Source organism: Myotis yumanensis, unplaced genomic scaffold (genome assembly GCF_028538775.1).
Source record: "Myotis yumanensis isolate MYYU_CA2020_CCGP unplaced genomic scaffold, mMyoYum1.0.hap1 SCAF_14, whole genome shotgun sequence".
NCBI lineage: Eukaryota > Metazoa > Chordata > Mammalia > Chiroptera > Vespertilionidae > Myotis > Myotis yumanensis.
In genome coordinates, this window is record NW_027223765.1 from 10,258,086 (window position 1) to 10,278,060 (window position 19,975).

Sequence of the window (19,975 nt, forward strand, 5' to 3'; positions counted from 1 at the left end):
ATTTCATCAAAAGAGGCATCGATTTAAAACCAGTCAAGAGACCCTGCCTGGTAGACCGTTATTTATTATATTTACTTTTTGCTGGGAATATGAGTTTTAGGATGTAAATTTTACAAGGGCATTTCAGAGCCGGACTTGTCAACTGGTTTTAACATCACCAACTTGACTTTGCTTTTCTGTGTGGTTGGGGGTTAATGAGACTATAAATTGGGGCAGAATAATTCAAAGGTGATGGATGAAGGAGAGAGGGTGGACTGGGACAGCCCTAGGTTTATGACAGGCTGGTGAAACAGCTGAGGTGCCGTGGCAGGATGATCTGTTTTTTCTTGTTCTATTTTGATACCCAAGTAGAAAAGTCTTAGGCCTAATGCTTCAGACTTTTCCTGAGGCCTTTTGAAGGATTTTGAGTAAGTTTCTTAAGAAAATCCCTACTCTTCTCCTCCTGCGTTTGTCCCCTTCCCTCCAAGAAAAAAAAAAAAAAGAAGAAGAAAGAAAGAAAAACAATGAAAACACATTGGAGTCCCCAGGATGAGTCTGACTTTGGATTCTTATCCTGGCTGACTTCCTGTGGGGAGTAAGAAGGAGTCAGCTTTGAGAATTGTTTTCTCAGGTCTCAGTTTGGAACTGTCTCTCCCCCTAGCATTCCAGAGTTGATCTTGGATCACTGACTGCATTTAGGGTCTTTTGAAAGGATTTTATTTAAAAAAAAGAAAACCACCAAAAACCAAAAATGGAAACTAATTTGCTTTCAAGATTTTCAAGTAGTACCCAGATCAGGTATGAAGGTAAAGCCCTCTGCTGCTCCCGAGCCCACTCCTGTTGGTAGTTTTTGCTCTATTCCTATAAGTTAGTTACACAATTTCATGCGCATACACACAATGACGAATAAAAACCACAATGACCTGGTTCTGTTTTCCTTCAAACGTGCTTGTTTGTTTCAAAGTCTGCTTGGTGCATCTGTATTTTTCTTGCTTCTGCTTCCTTGGGTGTAGCTAGGCAGCCCCAGACACCTCCCAACAGCTGGACCTTGAGTTCTCTTAGGGATGTACTGAAACTGCTGAAAGCCAATGTGGCAGCTGTGAAACCTGCAGCTGTGAAACCGTCTCTATTTATCTTTTAGTTTTTGCATCGTTATCAAAACCGAAAGGGCAGGGGAGTGAGTGCTCAGTGCTGGGCAGAATATCACATACCGTAGTGATTTGACTGGGTGCTGGCCTTTGGCCTCTGTCTTGGCCCTTCAGAATGTAGTTGAACCAGTCAGGCCATCTGGGTTTGATTCCAGCTCTACCACTCTCTGTGTGACCATGGTAAGTAGCTTAACTTCTCTTTGCCTCATTTCCGCTATATGTCAAATGGGGATACAATCATACCTATTTCATGGGGCTTCTTGTAAGAAGAAAATGACTCGGTGATGTAAAGTCTGTAGTTGGTGCTCAAGCGTATTGTCATTTTGTTAAATTATTATCACTTGCATTTAATAATTTCATCTTATAAATAGACCACCCAGTTGTTTAAAAAAAAATGGACTCAACAATGGAGCCTTCTGTGTTCTAAGGCAGAGGTAAAGAGCATTCTTCCCTATAATGAGAATGTAACTGGCAAATCTTACTTAGAAGTGAAAAGCCTTCTGGGTTGGCAATTCACTTTCCCCTATGACGTGATGGTACCAAGAAAAAGCAGAAATATAAGCACATGAAAACGTGATGTTTGCCCACATAACAGTAAGAGCTCACTCTTGGTTTCTAGAGGAGTATAACACCCCACCCTCCCCAATTCTGACGTGAATAATTTTCGTTATAGTTGTAAGCACAGAGAAAATATTTTGTGTTTGAATTCTTCAGTTAAGCCCTTAAAGAATCTTGATTTGATAACATTGATTAAATGTTATTTAAAATAGTAAATAAAACGGCATGATATTGGTATAAAAACAGGTATATAGATCAATGGAACAGAATAGAAAGCCCAGAAATAAACCCATGCCTATAGGGTCAATTAATGTATGACAAAGGAGCCAAGATATACACTGGGGGGGAAGGATAGTCTCTTCAATAAATGATGCTGGGAAAACTGGACAGCTACATGCAAAAGAATGAAACTCAACCACTCTCTTACACCATACACAAAAATTAACTCAAAATGGATTAAAGTCTTCAATATAAAAGCTGAAACCATAAAATTCCTAGAAGGAAACAGCCAGTAAGCTTCTTTACGTAGATCTTGGTGATGAGCATTTGAACCTGATACCAGAAAGGAAAGCAACAAAAGCAAATCAATCAATCAATGGAACTAGATCATGCTACAAAGGGTCTGTACAGCAAAGAAAACCATCAACGACCTTCTGAATGGGAGAAAATATTTGCAAATCATATATCTGATAAGGGGCAAATATCCAAAATGTATAAAGAACTCATACAACTCAAAGCAGAAAAAACAAATAATCTGATTAAAAATGGACAGACGATCTGAATTGATATTTCTTCCAAAGAAGACATATGGACAGTTACATGAAAAGCTGCTCAACATCACTAATGATCAGGGAAATGCAAATCAAAACCACAGTAAGCTATCACCTGTTAGAATGGCTATTATCAAAAAGATAAGAAATAACAAGTGTTGGTGAGCACATAAATTGGTGCCGCCACTATGAAAAACAGTATGGAGGGTCCTCAAAAAATTAAAATAAACTACCATATGATCCAGCAATTCCACTTTGATTATTTATCCAAAGAAAACAAAAACACCAACTTGAAAAGGTGTATGCATCCCTCTGTTCATTGCAGTTATTTATAGTAGCCAAGAGAGAAACAGCCTAAATGTCCATCAATGTATGAATGGATAAAGAATACTATTCAGCTATAAAAAAGAAGGAAATCTTGAAGTTTGCAACATGGATGGACCTCAGAGTGAAGTAAATCAGGCAGAGAAAAACAAATACTATATAATCTCTCTTAGATGTGGAATCTAAAATCAACCAACCAGCCACAAACCAACCCAAGCTTATAGAAAACAAATTGGTAGTTGCCAGAGGTGGGGGTGGGGATTGGGAAAAATGGATGAAGGGGGTATGAATTTATAAAAGGGTAAATGTGGACTAGCCAAATAGGGCCAGTGGCTTCTATATTGGACAGCACAGATCTAGAACAATTTGGGGGCGGGGGGAGGGTTCTATTGAGCTAAGCTCACTCTGTGCATAACTTACAGTTACACTATCTCATTTAACCCTTAAATTAACCCTGTTTTGCTGACGAAAAAAGTGAAGCTCAGAGGGGTCAGGGAATGTGCCCATAGTTTCACAGCTAGGAAATGGCTGAGTGGGAACCACGTGGGATGCTGTTACCACTATGAGATGAAGCCAAAGCACAGGCCGGACCAGGTTAAAGACTTTGGATATCAGAGAGTTTCCTCCCCAGCTGACCAACTAAAAAGTAGAGAACCGTACTCCACTGCCAAGGACACTGATGTTGGGAAGCACATACCTGGCCCCATCTGGGTGTCATGGAACTCACAGGCTCCCCATCACTGAGTTCTAGCAACCACACCTCTCAAGGGGCTGAAGGGTCAACATCAGGACTTTAGCCCAGTGAGTACCAAATAGCTCACCAGTGAATTTGGGTCAGATGGAAGGTTCTAGAGCAAAACCAAGGCAGTGTTTTGGAAGGCACAGTGGGGGAAGCCCATTGGGGGCTCACTGGAGAATTTGGGGGTTTGCTGTTCAGATTTGCTTAGTCTCATTGATTGCTCAGCCTGCAATAGGGCTCCATCTAGTGAGGTTTCAATACTATGTCCTCCATGTTTATTTGTTTTTATATTTTTGTGTGTTTTTTGTTATGTTTGTTTTTTGTGTGTCCTCCATATTTAGAAGACATAAGATCCTATAGCTTGTATCTGGAAATCTTTCCTGGAAAAATTAGGACCATAAACAGGACCTGAGTCTATGGAAATGTGGAGGCGCGTTTGTTAGAGCTAAACCCAGAATGGAGATGGTGGGTCTGAGTGTCCCACAAGAAAGGCCCCCATCCAATGAGGCTGCCTTTGAGGGAGGCTGCTGAGAATGAGACATTTGGTGACCAGAATGCCTTCCCACTCGCCAGTGGGAAAAGATGATCACAGTGACTAGGCCAAGGAGGGAGAGAATGAGGGTAGCTGAGAATCCTGCATCCAGGAGAATCCAGAAGGACAAGTTAGCGCCTCCAGTAAGTACCCGAGGCTTTGTCAACAAGAGATATCATTGCAGAAATAAGCAAGGGGGAAACAGGACCAGACATGTTAATAGGTTTTAAGAATATGCAAGCTGATGACAATGGCTCCCACCCCCTTAACTTCCCTCCCCCACTTTGAGATGCCCGCAGGCAGCTTGTGAGGTATCAAGAAGGACCTGCGCAGAAATGTTGGGTGCCTAGAGTTGAGGTCCACCGTGACGCCTGTGGAGCACATGCTTAATCGGATTAATAAGTGAGTGAACGAAGAGCAGCATTAGAAGCGACTTGAATAAAGGGTGGGGCTTATTCTGCATAGGGTAGACAACTAAAAAAATCACTATGGTCTGATTATTAAGGCGGTACTGTGTAGAGCAATTGGAAATTGGGAAAATTAAAACCCTGCCTAATTTTAATGGTGACTTAACATTTTGGCATGTTTTCAATACATTATATGGTTTTAAAATTTTATTTGGGTTTATACATCCTTTTCTGTTGCTTGGCTTTTTATTTACTAACAGCCTATCATTAAATGTTCTTTTGCAACATGATTTTAAAAATAACTGCATGATATTATACCAGACGGATATCCTACAAACTGACTCCAATCCATTACATGTTATGGAACATTCAGGGTTATTTCCAGTTTTCACTGTGGCAAACACCCACGGGCCTAAATCTATCCATGATATAGTATATTACTCTGGAAGCAGAAAATGACAGCACCCAACGCTTGGGGTCATTCTTTTAATTATTTTCCAATGATACTTTGTTTTAATTTTTCATTTCTTGCTCACTAGTGAGGGTGATTCTGTTTATTTAGCCATTACTTGTATTCCTTGTGAATTGTCTGTTTAGGAGGACAGTGATGGCGAACCTTTTGAGCTCAGCGTGTCAGCATTTTGAAAAACCCTAACTTAACTCTGGTGCCGTGTCACATAGAGAAATTTTTTGATATTTGCAACCATAGTAAAACAAAGATTTATATTTTTGATATTTACTTTATATATTTAAATGCCATTTAACAAAGGCAAATCAACCAGAAAAATGAGTTCGCGTGTCACCTCTGACACATGTGTCATAGGTTCGCCATCACTGGTTTAGGACCTTACACATTTTGTTCAGGGCGTTGGTCTTTTCTTGGGGTGGAAAGGTATTTACAAAAGAGGGCTATTGTCAGTTGTTAATAGCGATTTCCTTTTTCTAGTCCAACATGGCAAGTTTAAAAAATATGTATGGGACTTATGGCTGACATTATTTTGAAAGAGAAACATGGTTTTATTCTCTAGTCAATCAACTCTTTAACTGTTTTCATGTTCAAAGTCATCTGTGTGTCAATGTGGGAGCCATAGGATCAAGAGATTATTTAATGAAAAATGTCGGTGGAATTTCGCCTTCTGACTGTTTATGAATCATGTGCCTCATTCAGCTACAGCTCTGCCTGAGGAATGCAGCTCAGTTAAAAAAAACCCCATTTCCAATACGCTCAGGCGGATTTAAAATAAGCCATCACTTTATCTGCGTGCGTCTGCTTTCCCTGATCTGAAATTCCTCATCAAGATTTGAAACTAGCCCTGGTCAGTGTGGCTCATTTGGTTGAAATGTCCCATGCACTGAAAGGTTTCGGATTCGGTTCCCGGTCAGGGCACATAACAAGGTTGTAGGTTCTGTCCTCAGTTGGGGCATGTGTGGGAGGGAGGCAACCGATCAACGTTTTTCTGTCCCTCTCCCTCTCCCTTCATCTCTCTCTAGAATCAGTGAAAGCATATCCTCAGGTGAGGATAAAAAAAAAAGATTTGAAACAATAAAAATAAGAATTATTATGTGTCTAAGAATTGTGTTGGTCAGTAAGACCCCCAATGGATTGTACATCCCCACAGGTACATGGCATTTGCAAACACCTGAATCAGCCTTATATTTAAGACCTCCCCCACTGCCTTCCCTTTCCTGCTGCTATTTTGGGAGAAGGAAATCCTAAAGGCTCTCTGCTTTCCCCCTCACCCCCTCCCCCTACCTCCTCAAGGCTCTCCAAGCTGTTCTCTTGAGGCCCACCATCCTGTGGACAGGGCTACAAGCACTTCTCCGGTTACCCAGGCCACGCCAGAGAGAATCAGGAAGTGAGAGTCGACCTCTGGGTCTGGCATTCAAATCTGTTACACACAAATATTAAAGTACCCATGATATGCTAGGCCATAGGGGCACAAAATGAATAACACAGAAAGTCACGACTTGAGAGAACCATGTGCTTCTTGCGAGGCGCAGGCGAGTAAGCAGGCGAAGGCAAAATCAGGCACAAATCTCAGACACGAGTGCTCTGCCACGTATTTTATAGTGTTTTAGGCAGGGTAGGGGACGGGAGAGGCAGTGATGGTGGCCCTGTGACTTAGTCCCTTGTGTATTGTGGCTTTCTGCACTGCACCTCCTCCTCCCCTTTCTGAGAAGGACCATCAGCTGAGTTTTGCTTGTACCATCAGGTGATGTGGCATAGTGGTCAAGAGCAGAAGCCTGAATTTGGGGTCTAAACTGGGAAATGCCATTAGCAGATCTTAAGGCAAGTGGCGTGAACCTCTTTGAGAATTGTTCCCTCATCTGAACAGTGGGGACAGTGCATCCTTATGGTAATAGTGGTGGTAATGAGAGCATAATAATCGTGCCAGTTATAGGAACCACTGCCACTTATTGAGCCAAACTACCTACCGGGTTTATGCTGTTGGGCATCTGGAAGCAGCCTCCTTGCTCAGCGCAGAGCTGATCATTAACACAGGCTAAATGGAATTGTTCTGGCCTCTGTCCCTGAGGTCAGAAAAGAACTGAGGAAGAAGTGACCTAGGCAGGCTCTCTGGTCCCATGTTGGCGAGAAGTGTTGTCAGGGTGTGCCCTCTACAGGTGGGTGGAGCCAGAGCTAACAAACTGCCTCTCCAGACTCTCAGCAGTGCAGATGGGAAGGGGACTGAGGCCCATGCAGGCCTGGCAGCCAGCCCTTTCCTATGTTTCCTCACAGGATGGACCCAGCAACTTATGCTGAGTTGTTGAAAGAATCCGGCAACCAAGTTTTTAAGAATGGAAACTTCTCTTTGGCCATCAGAAAGTACGATGAAGCCATCCAGGTTCTTCTGCAGTTATACCAGTGGGGGTAAGTGTTTGTATTTTCTTCCCACCTTTTTTTTTTTAATATATTTTATTGATTCTTTACAGAGAGGAAGGGAGAGAGATAGAGAGTTAGAAACATCGATGAGAGAGAAACATCGATCAGCTGCCTCCTGCACATCTCCTACTGGGGATGTGCCTGCAACCCAGGTACATGCCCCTGACCGGAATCGAACCTGAGACCTTTCAGTCCGCAGGCCGACACTCTATCCACTGAGCCAAACCGGTTTCGGTTTCTTCCCACCTTTTTTAAGTAAAAGGAAACTCAGTTGCTTAAGTTTTCTTGTCATTTATCACACTGCCTAGTTTCTGTTTTCTTTTCGCTCACTTCCTGTTGATCTTCTCTACATAGTCAGCCCAGGAACTGAACAGAATACACTAGATCAGTGGTTCTCAACCTGTGGATCGCGACCCCTTTCACAGGGGTCACCTAAGACCATCAGAAAACACATATATAATTACATATTGTTTTCGTATTTAATCACTGTGCTTTAATTATGTTCAATTTGTAACAATGAAAATACATCCTGCATATCAGATATTTACATTATGATTCATAACAGTAGCAAAATTACAGTTATTTAGTAGCAATGAAAATAATTTTATGGTTGGGGGTCACCACAACATGAGGAACTGTATTAAAGGATCGCAGCATTAGGAAGGTTGAGAACCACTGCTCTAGAGTAATAAGGGAAATGGAAAGTGAAACTTGAGGGACTATTGATAAACATTACAAAGCTTTCCCTTCTGTCTAATTATGGGATCAGAGTTCCTGGATTGAGAGAAGTCTCCAAACTTCTCAGTTGTCATTCGTTTCATCTTCTGGAGGACCTATGCCATATACCCCCTGGCCATAGTGCTCACCACACAGGAATGCAGCTCACCTCTCTACCTGCCCCTTCACTTCTAGTAGACCTGTTCCCAAACATTTTCATATTATGATTATGCTTAAAGTCATAGAGGACCCAAAGAGCTTTTGTTTATGTAGGTTTTTAGTTGTCAATATGTAGGTTTTAAGTCTGTATCAGAACTTAAAACTAAGAGAAATTTAAAGTTTATATTTATTAATCTAAATAAAAATATCAATAAGAAATCCATTACACGTTAATATAAATAAAATATTTTAAAGAAAAATAACTGTATTTTCCAAAGCAAACAATTTGGTGAGAAGACTGGCACATTTTACATTTTCACAAATCCTTTTAATGTTTGTCTTAGTAGTAGACATCTGGCTTCTCACATCTGCTTCTACAGTCAATCTGTTTTGATAGCTCACGTCATGTAGCCTCTGAACATCCCCTGAACACGTGAGAGAATGAGTGTGTAAAGGTACAAAATGTCTTAGCATTATTATTGTATAAGTTTCCTGTTGCTGCTGTAACAAGTTACTATAAACTTAGTGGCTTCACACAATACAAATTTATTATCTTACAATTCTGGAGGTCAGAAGTCCGAAATGAGTCTTAACAAGGCTAAAATCAAGGTGTCAGAGGAGAATCCATTTCCTTGCCTTTTTGAACTTTGAGCGACTGCCCGTTTTCCTTGGCTTGTGGCCCCTTTCTCCATCTTCAAAGCATATTATTTCAATCTGCATCTGTCATCACATCACCTTCTCCTCTGCCTGGTTTCATTCTCTCTCTCATCCTTATGTTTGTGATTGTATATAATCTGGGACAAACTCTTCTCAAGGTTCATAAATTAAATACATCTGCTTTTGCCATAAAAGGTAACATTGTTGGGGGACCATTATTCAGTCTACTACAGTTTGACCTTGTGGATTACCTTAAATGGTCTTGGGGAACCCCTTCCCCCCTGAGGTTCCCAGATCATATTTTGGGAACAGCCATAGCAGAAGAAGCAAGAGCCTGGCATTTGTGGGTACATACAACCTAAACTTGTACTTAGAAATGACACTGAGTTAAATTACCGAAACATGGCTCCCAACCCTACCTCTCTATCACCATAGTATTGCACTCTACCTGGACTTGGGTTGAGTATAATTGGTTTGGGCCTGTATTTCTGTTATTCTGCCCCTTCCTGAGTCAGATCAGAACTGTCAGAGCTGGGCCTAGAGCTCCTCATTCAGGGCAAAACATCCGGCTTTCTTAAAGAGGAAGCATTGGAAAGTGGTTATGATCACAGACTGACCCCACACTGTGAGTGCTCAAATCTTAGCTCCACCACTTACTGGCTGTGTGACTGCTAATGGGACTTCTGCCGGGACCCTCACATGTTGCCTTTCATGGACCTTCCTGACACTGTGTCTTTTGCCCGTTACTTGCTGCCTGTCTTCCTGCTGATATAGGGATTTAGGTGCACAGGGTTTGCAGAGCAAGTGCTCTCAGGAGATGGGGACTGAGGGAAGCAGGATGGGGCAGGGGAAGGCTCCAGGCAGGGATATTGTCTCACCTGGAGTCCCCTTCAGCCTGATCTCCAGAGAACTTGAGAGGATGAGTTGTGCTGCAGAGCTGGTCCCACTTTGGGACAAGGGGCTGACTCTTTGATTCCCATGTTAGCCCATCATTGGTTGTAGGCTGTCCAGCCCCTGGGAGTTGTCCTAGGGAGGGAGGCGGTATTAGTCAGCGTGGACTGTCATAACAAAATACCATAGACTGGCGGTTTAACCAACAGGAATTTATTTCTCACAGTTCTGGAGCCTGGGATCCTGCTGGCCAGTACGGTGCCTGGTAAGAACTCTTTTCCTGGTTTGCAGACGGCCACCTTCTCACTGTGTCCTCATATGGTACAGAGAGAGAGCAAGGAAGCTCTCTGGTGTTTCTTGTTATAAGGCAACTAACCCCATCTCAAGGCTTCCACCCTCACCACCTCATCTAAACCTAATCACCTCCCCAAGCCCCATCTCCAAACACCATCACATTGGGGACTAGGGCTTCGCCATATGAATTGGGGGTTGGGGCACACAAATCAGACCCTAGGAGGAGCATAACTTCCTGGAGCGGGTGCTCCCATTAGGCTGAGGGTAAATCTCTGGACCCCCTAGCTGCAGCCAACACTCACTGCAGGTGGGGATGGCTGCACTGGCCAGGGTATCGGGCCTGACACCCGGGCATCTACTACACTCCAGTCACAGCTCCCTTGCCAGTCACCCACTGGGTGCCCCACTGCCTCTTCTGTGATTTTGGAGTCTCATCTCTTGCCCTAGAGGGAATGAAGGGTGCTGAGAGGAGCCGGGCACATAAAGCACTGGGGTGGGGACAGTAGTAGAGGTGATTTTTTTCTTTGCTTTATTTTTGTGCTTATCTGCATCACCTATCTTTTCTTTAATGATTGGTATAATTTTCACAATTGAAAATATTCAATAACATAGAATTCGTCTTGTCCCCCCCACCCCCCAGTGTGTCTTGAATTCAATGGCTTTTGAGCTTTTGTTAACATATTGTGATATATTTTGTGTTTTCCTCCTTCTTCTGACCTGATTTCAGCACTAACCTTGCAGCTTTATTACCCTGAGACCCAGGCAAGAGAGGCCCCACCCTGCCCATGCTTTAGAGGGACCTTTTGACCTTTCCCCAGCTGAACCCCTCCCCACAGGAGTCTGTTGGGCCAGGGTCTTCATCCAGAACCCTTTCAAACCTTTTGGTCCACACTGTGGGTACTAGGGCCCAGGAGTTTCTGCCCATGGACCCTATTCTCAGACCCTACATGAGCCTCCTACCTGCATCCATTCTTCTGCGGTCTGGCCAAGGTCAGGGGTGTGGACAGAGCTTGGAATTGTATCTCCTACAGGGCAGGATGAAGGCTGAGGTGAAAATAGAAGAGAGAGTGGGCAGGGGCACAGGCCTGGCTCACCCTGCCCTGACACAGTGCCGGCGGTTCTAAATTTGAACCTTGCCTCCCAGCTATTATAAATTAGGAGGGTAGGATGTATTTTACTAAGCAGTTTGTGAGCTTGAGTTATGGCCTTCAGATCCTTAGACTAGCACTGTCCAACAGGACTTTCTGTGACCATGAAGACGATCTTTAATATAGAAGGTGACTACTGAGTACTGAAATGTGGCAAATACAACCAAGGAACTGAATTTTACATTTTGTTTAATTCATTTAAATTTAAATAGCTACATGTGGATAGTAGCTCCTCTATTGGGCAGTGCAGATTAGCCACATGGTGTGTGGGCCTCGTTTGTACTCTGGGTCCTGCCATGATAGAATAGTGCTTGACCTGGGTCTCTCCCAGTGGGTCCGTAGGGATGCTGTGGTCACGTGTTCTGAACAGCCCTTCCTGTGATAAGTTCTGCCTCCAATCAAGAGGAGCATGCATGTGGAGCGGTTCACACCGTGTCTGGACTCTGCTCACTCTCAGTGGGAAACTCCCATCCTCTCCATCCTTAGGAACAGTCTCTAAAAAATGAAGAGATCTGTGGGGATCAGTAGGAAATGGAACCAAGGTGTTGAGAACATTTGTCATTAAAAGCTGGGAGCAGAGGATTTGGAAGTGAGTAAGGACAGATTGTACCTTGCAAGTGCCCCAGGATTTCTAGGGGCCTACAAGGGTCAGCTCTGATAGCCATACCTGGCACATTTCCTGCCAAAACCCCATGGGCATGACAGCAGTCAGGATCAGAGTGATGGTCTTTAAGGATTGTTTTCTGTATTTGCAGGAAGATAGTTTTACGGATCTCCAGCTTGTTCTTTCTCACAGGGTTCCCCCCAGGGACTTGGCTGTGCTCCTGTGCAACAAGTCCAATGCCTTTTACAACCTTGGGAAATGGAACGAGGCATTTGTGGCTGCCAAGGAGTGTCTCCAGTGGGATCCAACCTACGTGAAGGTATGGTGCAAGGGACGCTGGGACAGCTGCTGCTTCCTTCCTCTTAGCCTGCCTCCCCCCCTTCCTTCTAAAACGGGAGTACTTCTCATTCAACTCCCTTTGCACTTCACGCAGGTGCTCATGGGGCACGTGAGTAGTACCCAGAGAAGGGCGGAACTAATGATGGCCAAGTATTGAAATGCCCTTGTAGGGGAGAGCAGAGCTGGGCTTTTGGTGGATGGAGTGCAGTGGAGATCCTCTGAGCTCATTTTGTCCTAAAGTAGTGACACCAAATTCATAGTCTGTTCATGTTCTTTGCTGTTTACAAGTTTCATGATAGCAAAGCTTTACTTCAGATGCAAGCTAGTGTACCACATGACACCAATTCTTTTATATATATACTAGAAGCCCGAAAATTGTGCACTGGGGGTGGGGCGGGTCCCTCAGCCCGGCCTGCGCCCTCTCACAGTCTGGGAGACCTCAGTCTGGGAGCCCTCGGGGGATGTCTGACTGATGGCTTAGGCCCTCCCCCTCTGCAGGGAGTGGGTCTAAGCTGGCAGTTGGACATCCTTAGCGCTGCCATGGAGGAGGGAGAGGCTCCTGCCACTGCTGCTGCACTCGCCAGCCATGAGCCCGGCTTCTGGCTGAACGGCACTCCCCCTGTGGGAGCGCACTGACCACCAGGGCGTAGTTCCTGCGTTGAGCGTCTGCCCCTGGTGGTTAGTGCATGTCATAGTGACTGGTTGTTCCGCAGTTTGGTCTATTTGCATATTAGCCTTTTATTGTATAGGATATTTTATTGGTTTCAGAGAGGAAGGGAGAGGAAGGGAGAGATAGAAACATCAATGGTGAGAGAGAATTGTTGATCAGCTGTCTCCTGCACGCCCCCTACTGGGGATAGAGCCCTCAACCCAGGCATGTGCCCTGACTGGGAATCGAACTGTGACTTCCTGGGTCATAGGTCAACACTCAACCACTGAGCCATGCCGGCCCTACCAGATTTTATTTGATGTTACTTTCTATGTGACATGGGGTCCTTCTGAGAAAAGAAGTGAAGACTCCAAAGAAGTGGGTGGGTCGGCCGGAACCGGTTTGGCTCAGTGGATAGAGCGTCGGCTTGCGGACTGAAGGGTCCCGGGTTCGATTCCGGTCAGGGGCATGTATCTGGGTTGCGGGCACATTCCCAGTGGGGGATGTGCAGGAGGCAGCTGGTCGATGTTTCTCTCTCATCGATGTTTCTGGCTCTCTATCTCTCTCCCTTCCTCTCTGTAAAAAATCAATAAAATATATTAAAAAAAAAAAAAGAAGTGGGTGGGTCGGAGAGTTTATATATCACTTTTAATGAAGCGTGATACATTGTAGAGACATGACAAGACAAAGGACAGGGTTTTAAAGACTTTAGGGTCAGTGAACTGTGGAGAAATAAACATATGGAGAAACTAATGGCAGATAAGGGCTATCAGCGAGGTTTGTTTGTGCAGGCTCATCTCAGTGCCGACTTTCTATCTCCTTCAGGCCATAAAGACTCCCCGGCGAGGGGATTTATGCAGTCCTCATGTCCCATATTTTGGGGTGACATATTCTGATACCCTCTAATCCCTGTGTCCAAAATAAAAAGATGAGACTTAAATCTGAGGAAGTCAGAGAAATGGGAAATTCTGTACCAGCTTGCCTGGTTGGAAAAGAAAACACTTTTTCTGATTGTTCTCTAAGGTTTAGAAGAGCTTTCAAATGAAAGTTAAGACAAATCAAAAAATAATCAGAGATTTGGTGTTAAGTGGAATTATAAATGCCAATGCAGTTGGATGGTCAAAGTGGGGGGTGCGGGGGGGAGAGAGAGAGAGGAGAGAGAGAGGTGAGAGAGAATTATCAATCAGTCGATTGATGGGCTGCTTCCCACGTGCACCCTGAGCAGGAATTAAACCCTCCACCTTTTGGTGTACGGGTCGACAAGCAAGCCACCCGGCCAGGGCATGGGAGGCCGTTTGCATCACCAATCCTTGTAATTTTCTTCTCTTCTACAGAAATAATTTTTTTTTTTTTTTTGCCAATAATGTGGAGCTTCGTAATTCTCAATGCTTGTGATTACAATTTTTCCCTCTACATCCCCAGTGCAAATTGTGTTTACTTTGATTGAAAGGAGCAGGAAACAATTTCTGAGTTACATGACAAGCTCATTCTTTCCCAGAACACTGTAGTCGCGGGATTTTTTTCATTCCTCTCTTCTTGCACAGGCTGTGATTTGAGTCATGGATAAATAAATGACACATGTAATTGGAAGCAGGCCAGCTTCCTTCTCTCTGTGTCCTACGTCATAGATTTGAAAGTGATTATTTTCTTAGCAGTTAGAAAATGACAGAAAAAAATGTTGCACAGGACATCATGTGGCAGTCTGGTGGGCAGTGACTGTTAGAGATCTGTGTTTGCACAGAAGTGAGATTCTAGGGTCCCCGCCAGCCCCCCAGTCTTGCTCATCCTCTCAGCAGCGCTTGAGGAGAGACGGCAAGGTTTTCCTTTTTTCGTTCCAGGGATACTACCGCGCTGGTTATTCCTTGCTGCAGTTGCTCCAGCATTACGAAGCTGCTCGCATGTTCTTTGAGGGTCTTCAGCTTCTGCAGGGCAGCAGCGACCAGAGCCAGTTTGCTGATTTCCTTGTGGGAGTCTTCACCACTATGGGCAGTAAGTCTGACTCGGGGGAAGCGTTCCCTCCCTTCTTCCCTCCCTCCGTCTCCCCTCCTTCCCTTCCTTTCTTCCTTCCAGTCCTAGTTATTTTATTTGAATTCCTCCTGCAGGACTCAGGCTCCTGGGGAGATGATTACAGGGTGTTTTTTGTGGCTGATTTATGTAGTTTGAATAAAACTGGTTTTCACATTAGAAAGTATTTTGAAAGCTTTGGCGGCTCATGCCTTCATAAAAATGACTAATTCCTATTGCTATTCATAGAGTTTTCCCGATTTATACTACTACTTGCTTTATGTGTTTTTGTGCTTCCTTATGATTTTTGCATATTTCTCCAATGTGTTCAGAAAATATTCTGGTTTGCTGTGAAAATAACCCAAAAGGGCTGGCAGGGTCCTGTGAAAGCTGTCAGCGGTGTTCAGTGTCACGGCTGCGATGCTCACTTCAGCGGTGGACCCACTTGCTCAGTCTGGGAGTGACGCGTGGGGGGCCTTGAGCATCACCACTAGATTCTTACTGCAATCACCTGGCCCAAGGGGTGGCTTTTGTCAGTGGCCTGGACAGAAAACCAAAAAGCTCAGTGTAGTATACTCCTTACCAGTGACCAAGGGGCTCCTTCTAAAGTCCCGCCAGTAACCAGGCCGTTGTTTTCAAATATTACGCTTGATCCGATTTAAGTTCTCATTGATATAAGATGAGCCACTAGTTTATGTTCTGCCACTGAGACACGACATCGATTGTAACACTTATCCCGATTCTATAGGTGTTAGGGTGTGAATAGCAGCACATGCTAGACTTGGTGGAGTGTGGTTTTTGGCTTTCAGAAGTGGGGAAATCACTGCTGGCCACAGACTCAACTGTTAGGTATCCTACTGTTCCACTGCGATGGTGGGAGAGTGACTTCTGTGGTCTGTGGGTGGAACCTTACAGATTTTGGCACAGAGAGGGGTAAGAGCATGTCAGACAGTGAGTGACGGGGTTAGAAGTGGGCACCGCCGTGTCCCCTAGACAGAGAGGTAGGAGATCTTCAGATTTCCAGCTGGTCACTTCCGCCAGGGCCTGCAGCCTGCATCCCCTTTCAGAACCACATGGCCTGCACTTCCTCATCGTCTCTGCGTATCCTCCAAAAGTACTTCTCCTGTCAGAGCCCGGCTGGCTGCACAACAGTTCTTGGTGACCATCCCTGGAGAGATCGGGGTGGTTTCCCTCTGCCCCAATCTTAGAGGGAGCAGTTAGCGGGACTTCTTGGGGTGACGCAGCCCCAACTTTTCTACCAAGGAGAGTATGCCCATGCCCAATTTTTAAATTTTGGAAAATATACTTGTGGAAATTTTGTAGCCTTTCATATAATACTAGTACATGGTTATCTTGATATTTTTTTGGAAATGAATAACTCTGGAAGAGGTGCTATGTTAGTCTGTCTGTCCTATCCCCTTGGATGTTCTTCTCATCCGTGAGTTTGAGAACTGTGGTTTGCAAGGTTGATGGGCCACCAGGTTAGAAGAATGTGTGTTGACTAAAAGAGTTGTTAGATGTGGATTCCAGTCTTGTTTTTGGTCATGAACTAGCAGCATGACATGCCACGAAGCCTGACCTCATTTGTGATAGTGCCTCATCTGTTGGGTGAGAATACTATTTGTCACATGTTTCTTCAAGGAAGTGAATTGTGTAACTTCCCTTAAGCTTCCATTTCCTTCTCTGTAAATGGAGGTAAATAGCCACTGCCCTCTTGGTGTGTTTGAGGGGTTAAATGTAAACACATGTTGCTGGGTTTGGTGACTAGAAGGGCTAAGTGAATGGTGGCTCACATTATGCTGTCTGACTCTTAGGGGATTGATTGTCACCCAAATTGAAAATGATTGCAACTCCATACATCTTTAATTTTTCCTTTGTCTATGTGTGGTCTTAATTAGGGGACCTTTGCCCAAATGTTCTAGACTTTCCCCAAGTTAAAACTTCTAAACGGTGGCATTTTTTTCCAGGTGACCCCATTGTTTTGCAAAGTTTCTTGCCCTACTTTGATCACATTTTCACCATTGGATTCTCCACAGAAGTGTGGCAATCAGTAATAGAGAAGTTGGCAAAAAAAGGATTATGGCATGTAAGTAAGAGGAGATGGTGGCTCCCTTGTGGAGAAAGCACCTTCTACATTAACTGGTTTCTTTCTGCTGGCCCCAGGGCATTGTAACTTAGCATTTGTTTATCTTGATGCCAAAATAACTTTTTTTCTTTTTTTAAATATATTTTTATTGATTTCAGAGAGGAAGGGAGGAGAGAGATAGAAACATCAATGATGAGAGAGAACCATTGATTGGCTGCCTCCTGCACACCCCGCACTGGGGACCAAGACCACAACCCTGGCATGTGCCCTTGACCAGAATCGAACCTGGGACCCTTCAGTCCGCAGGCCGATGCTCTATCCACCAAGCCAAACCAGCCAGGGCGCCAAAATAACTTTTTAACTAGAACATCCTTAAAGATGGAAATTCACTGAGATATATTAATTAGCTAGCTTCCATTTTTAAATTTTATTTTTTGTTAATCCTCACTTGAGGGTATTTTTCCGTTGATTTTTAGGGAGAGTGAAAGAGAGAGGGAAAGACAGAGAGAAACATTAGTGTGAGAGAAACACATTGATTGGTTGCCTCCTGCACACACCCCGACTACGGTTTGGGCAGGGGAAGAGCCTGTAACCGAGGTACATGCCCTGGACCAGAGTCTCTGATTATCATGGCTCAGGCTGAAAAGCTTGGCAGCTGGCCTTAAAAAAGGAGACAGGTTCAGAGGGTATTTTGTTTTGTTGTTTGCTTGTTTTAAAGCTTAAGGATACTTTGGCTCTAATAACCTATGTGGAGAACATCATTATTCTAATCTTTTATTTTTCTGCCTTCACCAGTCATTTCTCCTTCTGTCAGCGAAAAAAGATCGACTACCAAGAAATATCCATGTCCCAGAGTTATCACTGAAAAGTCTCTTTGAGGTAAGGTGGCCTTTTGAAGGGTATGGTTTTACTTCGGGCTTGGATTTGGGACCTTCTTTTTTAGCTGCCCAACTGCAAATTTGTTATTTATGATAATCCTATGCTTGGGCCACAACACGTCCAGGTTTTACTGATTCTGAGCTTTATGGGTGAAGGAGTTGAAAGTTTCATGTTGCTACAGTGACTTCCATGGTTGTTCCTGTGTGTTTTCTTTCCCAGAAATATGTCTTCATTGGACTTTATGAGAAAATGGAACAGGTGCCCAAGTTAGTCCAGTGGCTGATCTCCATTGGCGCGAGCATCGAGACGATAGGACCGTACCCTCTGCATGCCCTCATGCGACTCTGTATCCAAGCAAGTGAGTGTTCTCCGGGTAACACCCTCCCAGCTGCCCCCGGGCTCTGAGCTCTGGTGCTCCTCTCAGCTCAGGTGAAAGCAGAATTTAGCCACTTGAATGGAGACTGTTCAGATGTTTTAAATATTCAATGATTGATTATTCAAATGCATGAAGGCAGCAGGGCAACAGCATCCATTTTATTTCTCCCAGGACCTTGTAGGTACAGGAGGCCCGGATTGAAAGGGTCTGTGTTCCTACACAGGTCCTGGCAGTAGGGTGGAGCCCGGGACCCACAGCCTTGCTGGGCAGAGCTCCCAGGAGAGCTGTGGAGTGTCCTCCCACTGCAAAGGCAGATGTGGTCTTTTCCCAGGTTCAGGTTCATTTTCTGTAGCCTAGAGGGCCGACTGTGGTGGGGGTAAGATGGGAAGCACTGGCTGTTGCCGACACAGATGGCTGGTGGTTCTTTTAAACTTGAAAGGACTTTAAAATTTCAAGGACTTCTATTTCCATAAACATCTTTAAAATGTTATTGTTAAAACACACACACACACTCTCTCTCTCTCTCTCTTTACACTTTAGACGGGAGCTTGTTTTTCTTTTCCAAGCAGGTGTGGCATCTCTGATGGACATTTACCCATATAATTTTAGAGCCGGCAGGGCCAAGAGAACTTGCCTAGGCAGTCTTCCTCTTCTAGGCCATATCATCTCCCAGAATGAGAGAGTGGTGGTGGCCAGAGGCTTGAAGACTTGGGCCCCCACCTTTGCTTTAGCCAGATTTGCCCTGCCATCATTCACTTTATGTATTGAGGAATCTGTAAGAGATTTATTCTTACACTAGAGGCCCGGTGCACAAAAATTTGTGCACTCGGGGAGGTGGGGAGGGGGGTCCCCCATCCTGGCCTGTGCCCTCTCGCAGCCTGGGACCCCTCGGGAGATAATGACCTGCTGGCTTAGGCCTGCTCCTGGGTGGCAGAGGGCAGGCCCAATTCCTAAGTGCAGCCCCTGGTCAGGCTCAGAGCAAGGCCGATTGGGGAGTTGGGGCGCCGCCCATCATGCACAGAGCAGGGCGGATTGGGAGGTTGCGATGCCACCCTCAGTCACGCTCAGGGTAGGGCTGATTGGGGAGGTTATGGCTCTACCCTGTCACACACAGAGCAAGGCCCGTGGAGGGGGGTTGGGGCACTGCCCCCTGTCACTCACAGAGCAGGGCCCATCAGGGGGTTGGGGCACTGCACCCTGTCACACTCAGGGCAGGGCCGATGGAGAGGTTATGGCTCTACCCTGTCACACACAGAGCAGGGCCGATCAGGGGTTGGTGTGCTGCACCCTGTCAAACACAGAGCTGCAGGGCAATCAGGGGATTGGGGAGCTCCCCTCTATCAGGCACAGAGCAGGGCTGATCAGGGGGTTGGGGCGCCTTCCCTTGTCATGAACAGAGCAGGGCGGATAGGGAGGTTGTGGCCCCGCCCCCTGTCACACATAGAGCCGCAGGGCGATCTGGGGGTTTGGGCGCTGCCCCCTGTCACGCTGATCCCGGTGCCGGGAGCTTCACTGCTCCGCTGATCCCGGTGCCGGGAGGCATATTACCCTTTTATTATATAGAATAGAAGCCTGGTGCATGGGTAGGGGCTGGCTGGTTTGCCCTAAAGGGTGTCCTGGATCAGGGTGGGGGTCCCCACTGGGGTGCCTGGCCAGTCTGGGTGAGGGGCTGAGGGCTGTTTTCAGGAAGCGAGTGACTGAAGCTTCCAACCGCTCCTTGTTTTCTTTTTTTAATTTTTTTATTCCGGGCCAGCTTTAGCTCTGAGGCCTCGGCTGCTGAAAACAACAATACAATGTTGCGGTCTGGCTGGCTTTCAGTCCGGCTGGTTTC

General features: G+C 45.2%; 1 protein-coding gene across 3 annotated transcripts in view; it reads left to right on the plus strand.

The window, feature by feature from the left end:
* Positions 1-19,975, plus strand: part of TRANK1 (tetratricopeptide repeat and ankyrin repeat containing 1) — a 100,409-nt gene that overhangs the window by 34,407 nt on the left and 46,027 nt on the right. For 2 of the 3 annotated variants that reach the window (XM_070391729.1, XM_070391728.1), the window contains exons 2-8: positions 7,198-7,329; positions 9,992-10,030; positions 12,004-12,130; positions 14,638-14,788; positions 16,771-16,889; positions 17,685-17,768; positions 17,988-18,126. In XM_070391729.1, the coding sequence (XP_070247830.1) occupies positions 7,199-7,329; positions 9,992-10,030; positions 12,004-12,130; positions 14,638-14,788; positions 16,771-16,889; positions 17,685-17,768; positions 17,988-18,126 (790 nt within the window). In that variant the 5' untranslated portion in view covers position 7,198. The remainder of the gene's footprint in view (positions 1-7,197; positions 7,330-9,991; positions 10,031-12,003; positions 12,131-14,637; positions 14,789-16,770; positions 16,890-17,684; positions 17,769-17,987; positions 18,127-19,975) is intronic. The other variant, XM_070391730.1, reaches the window with a different exon arrangement.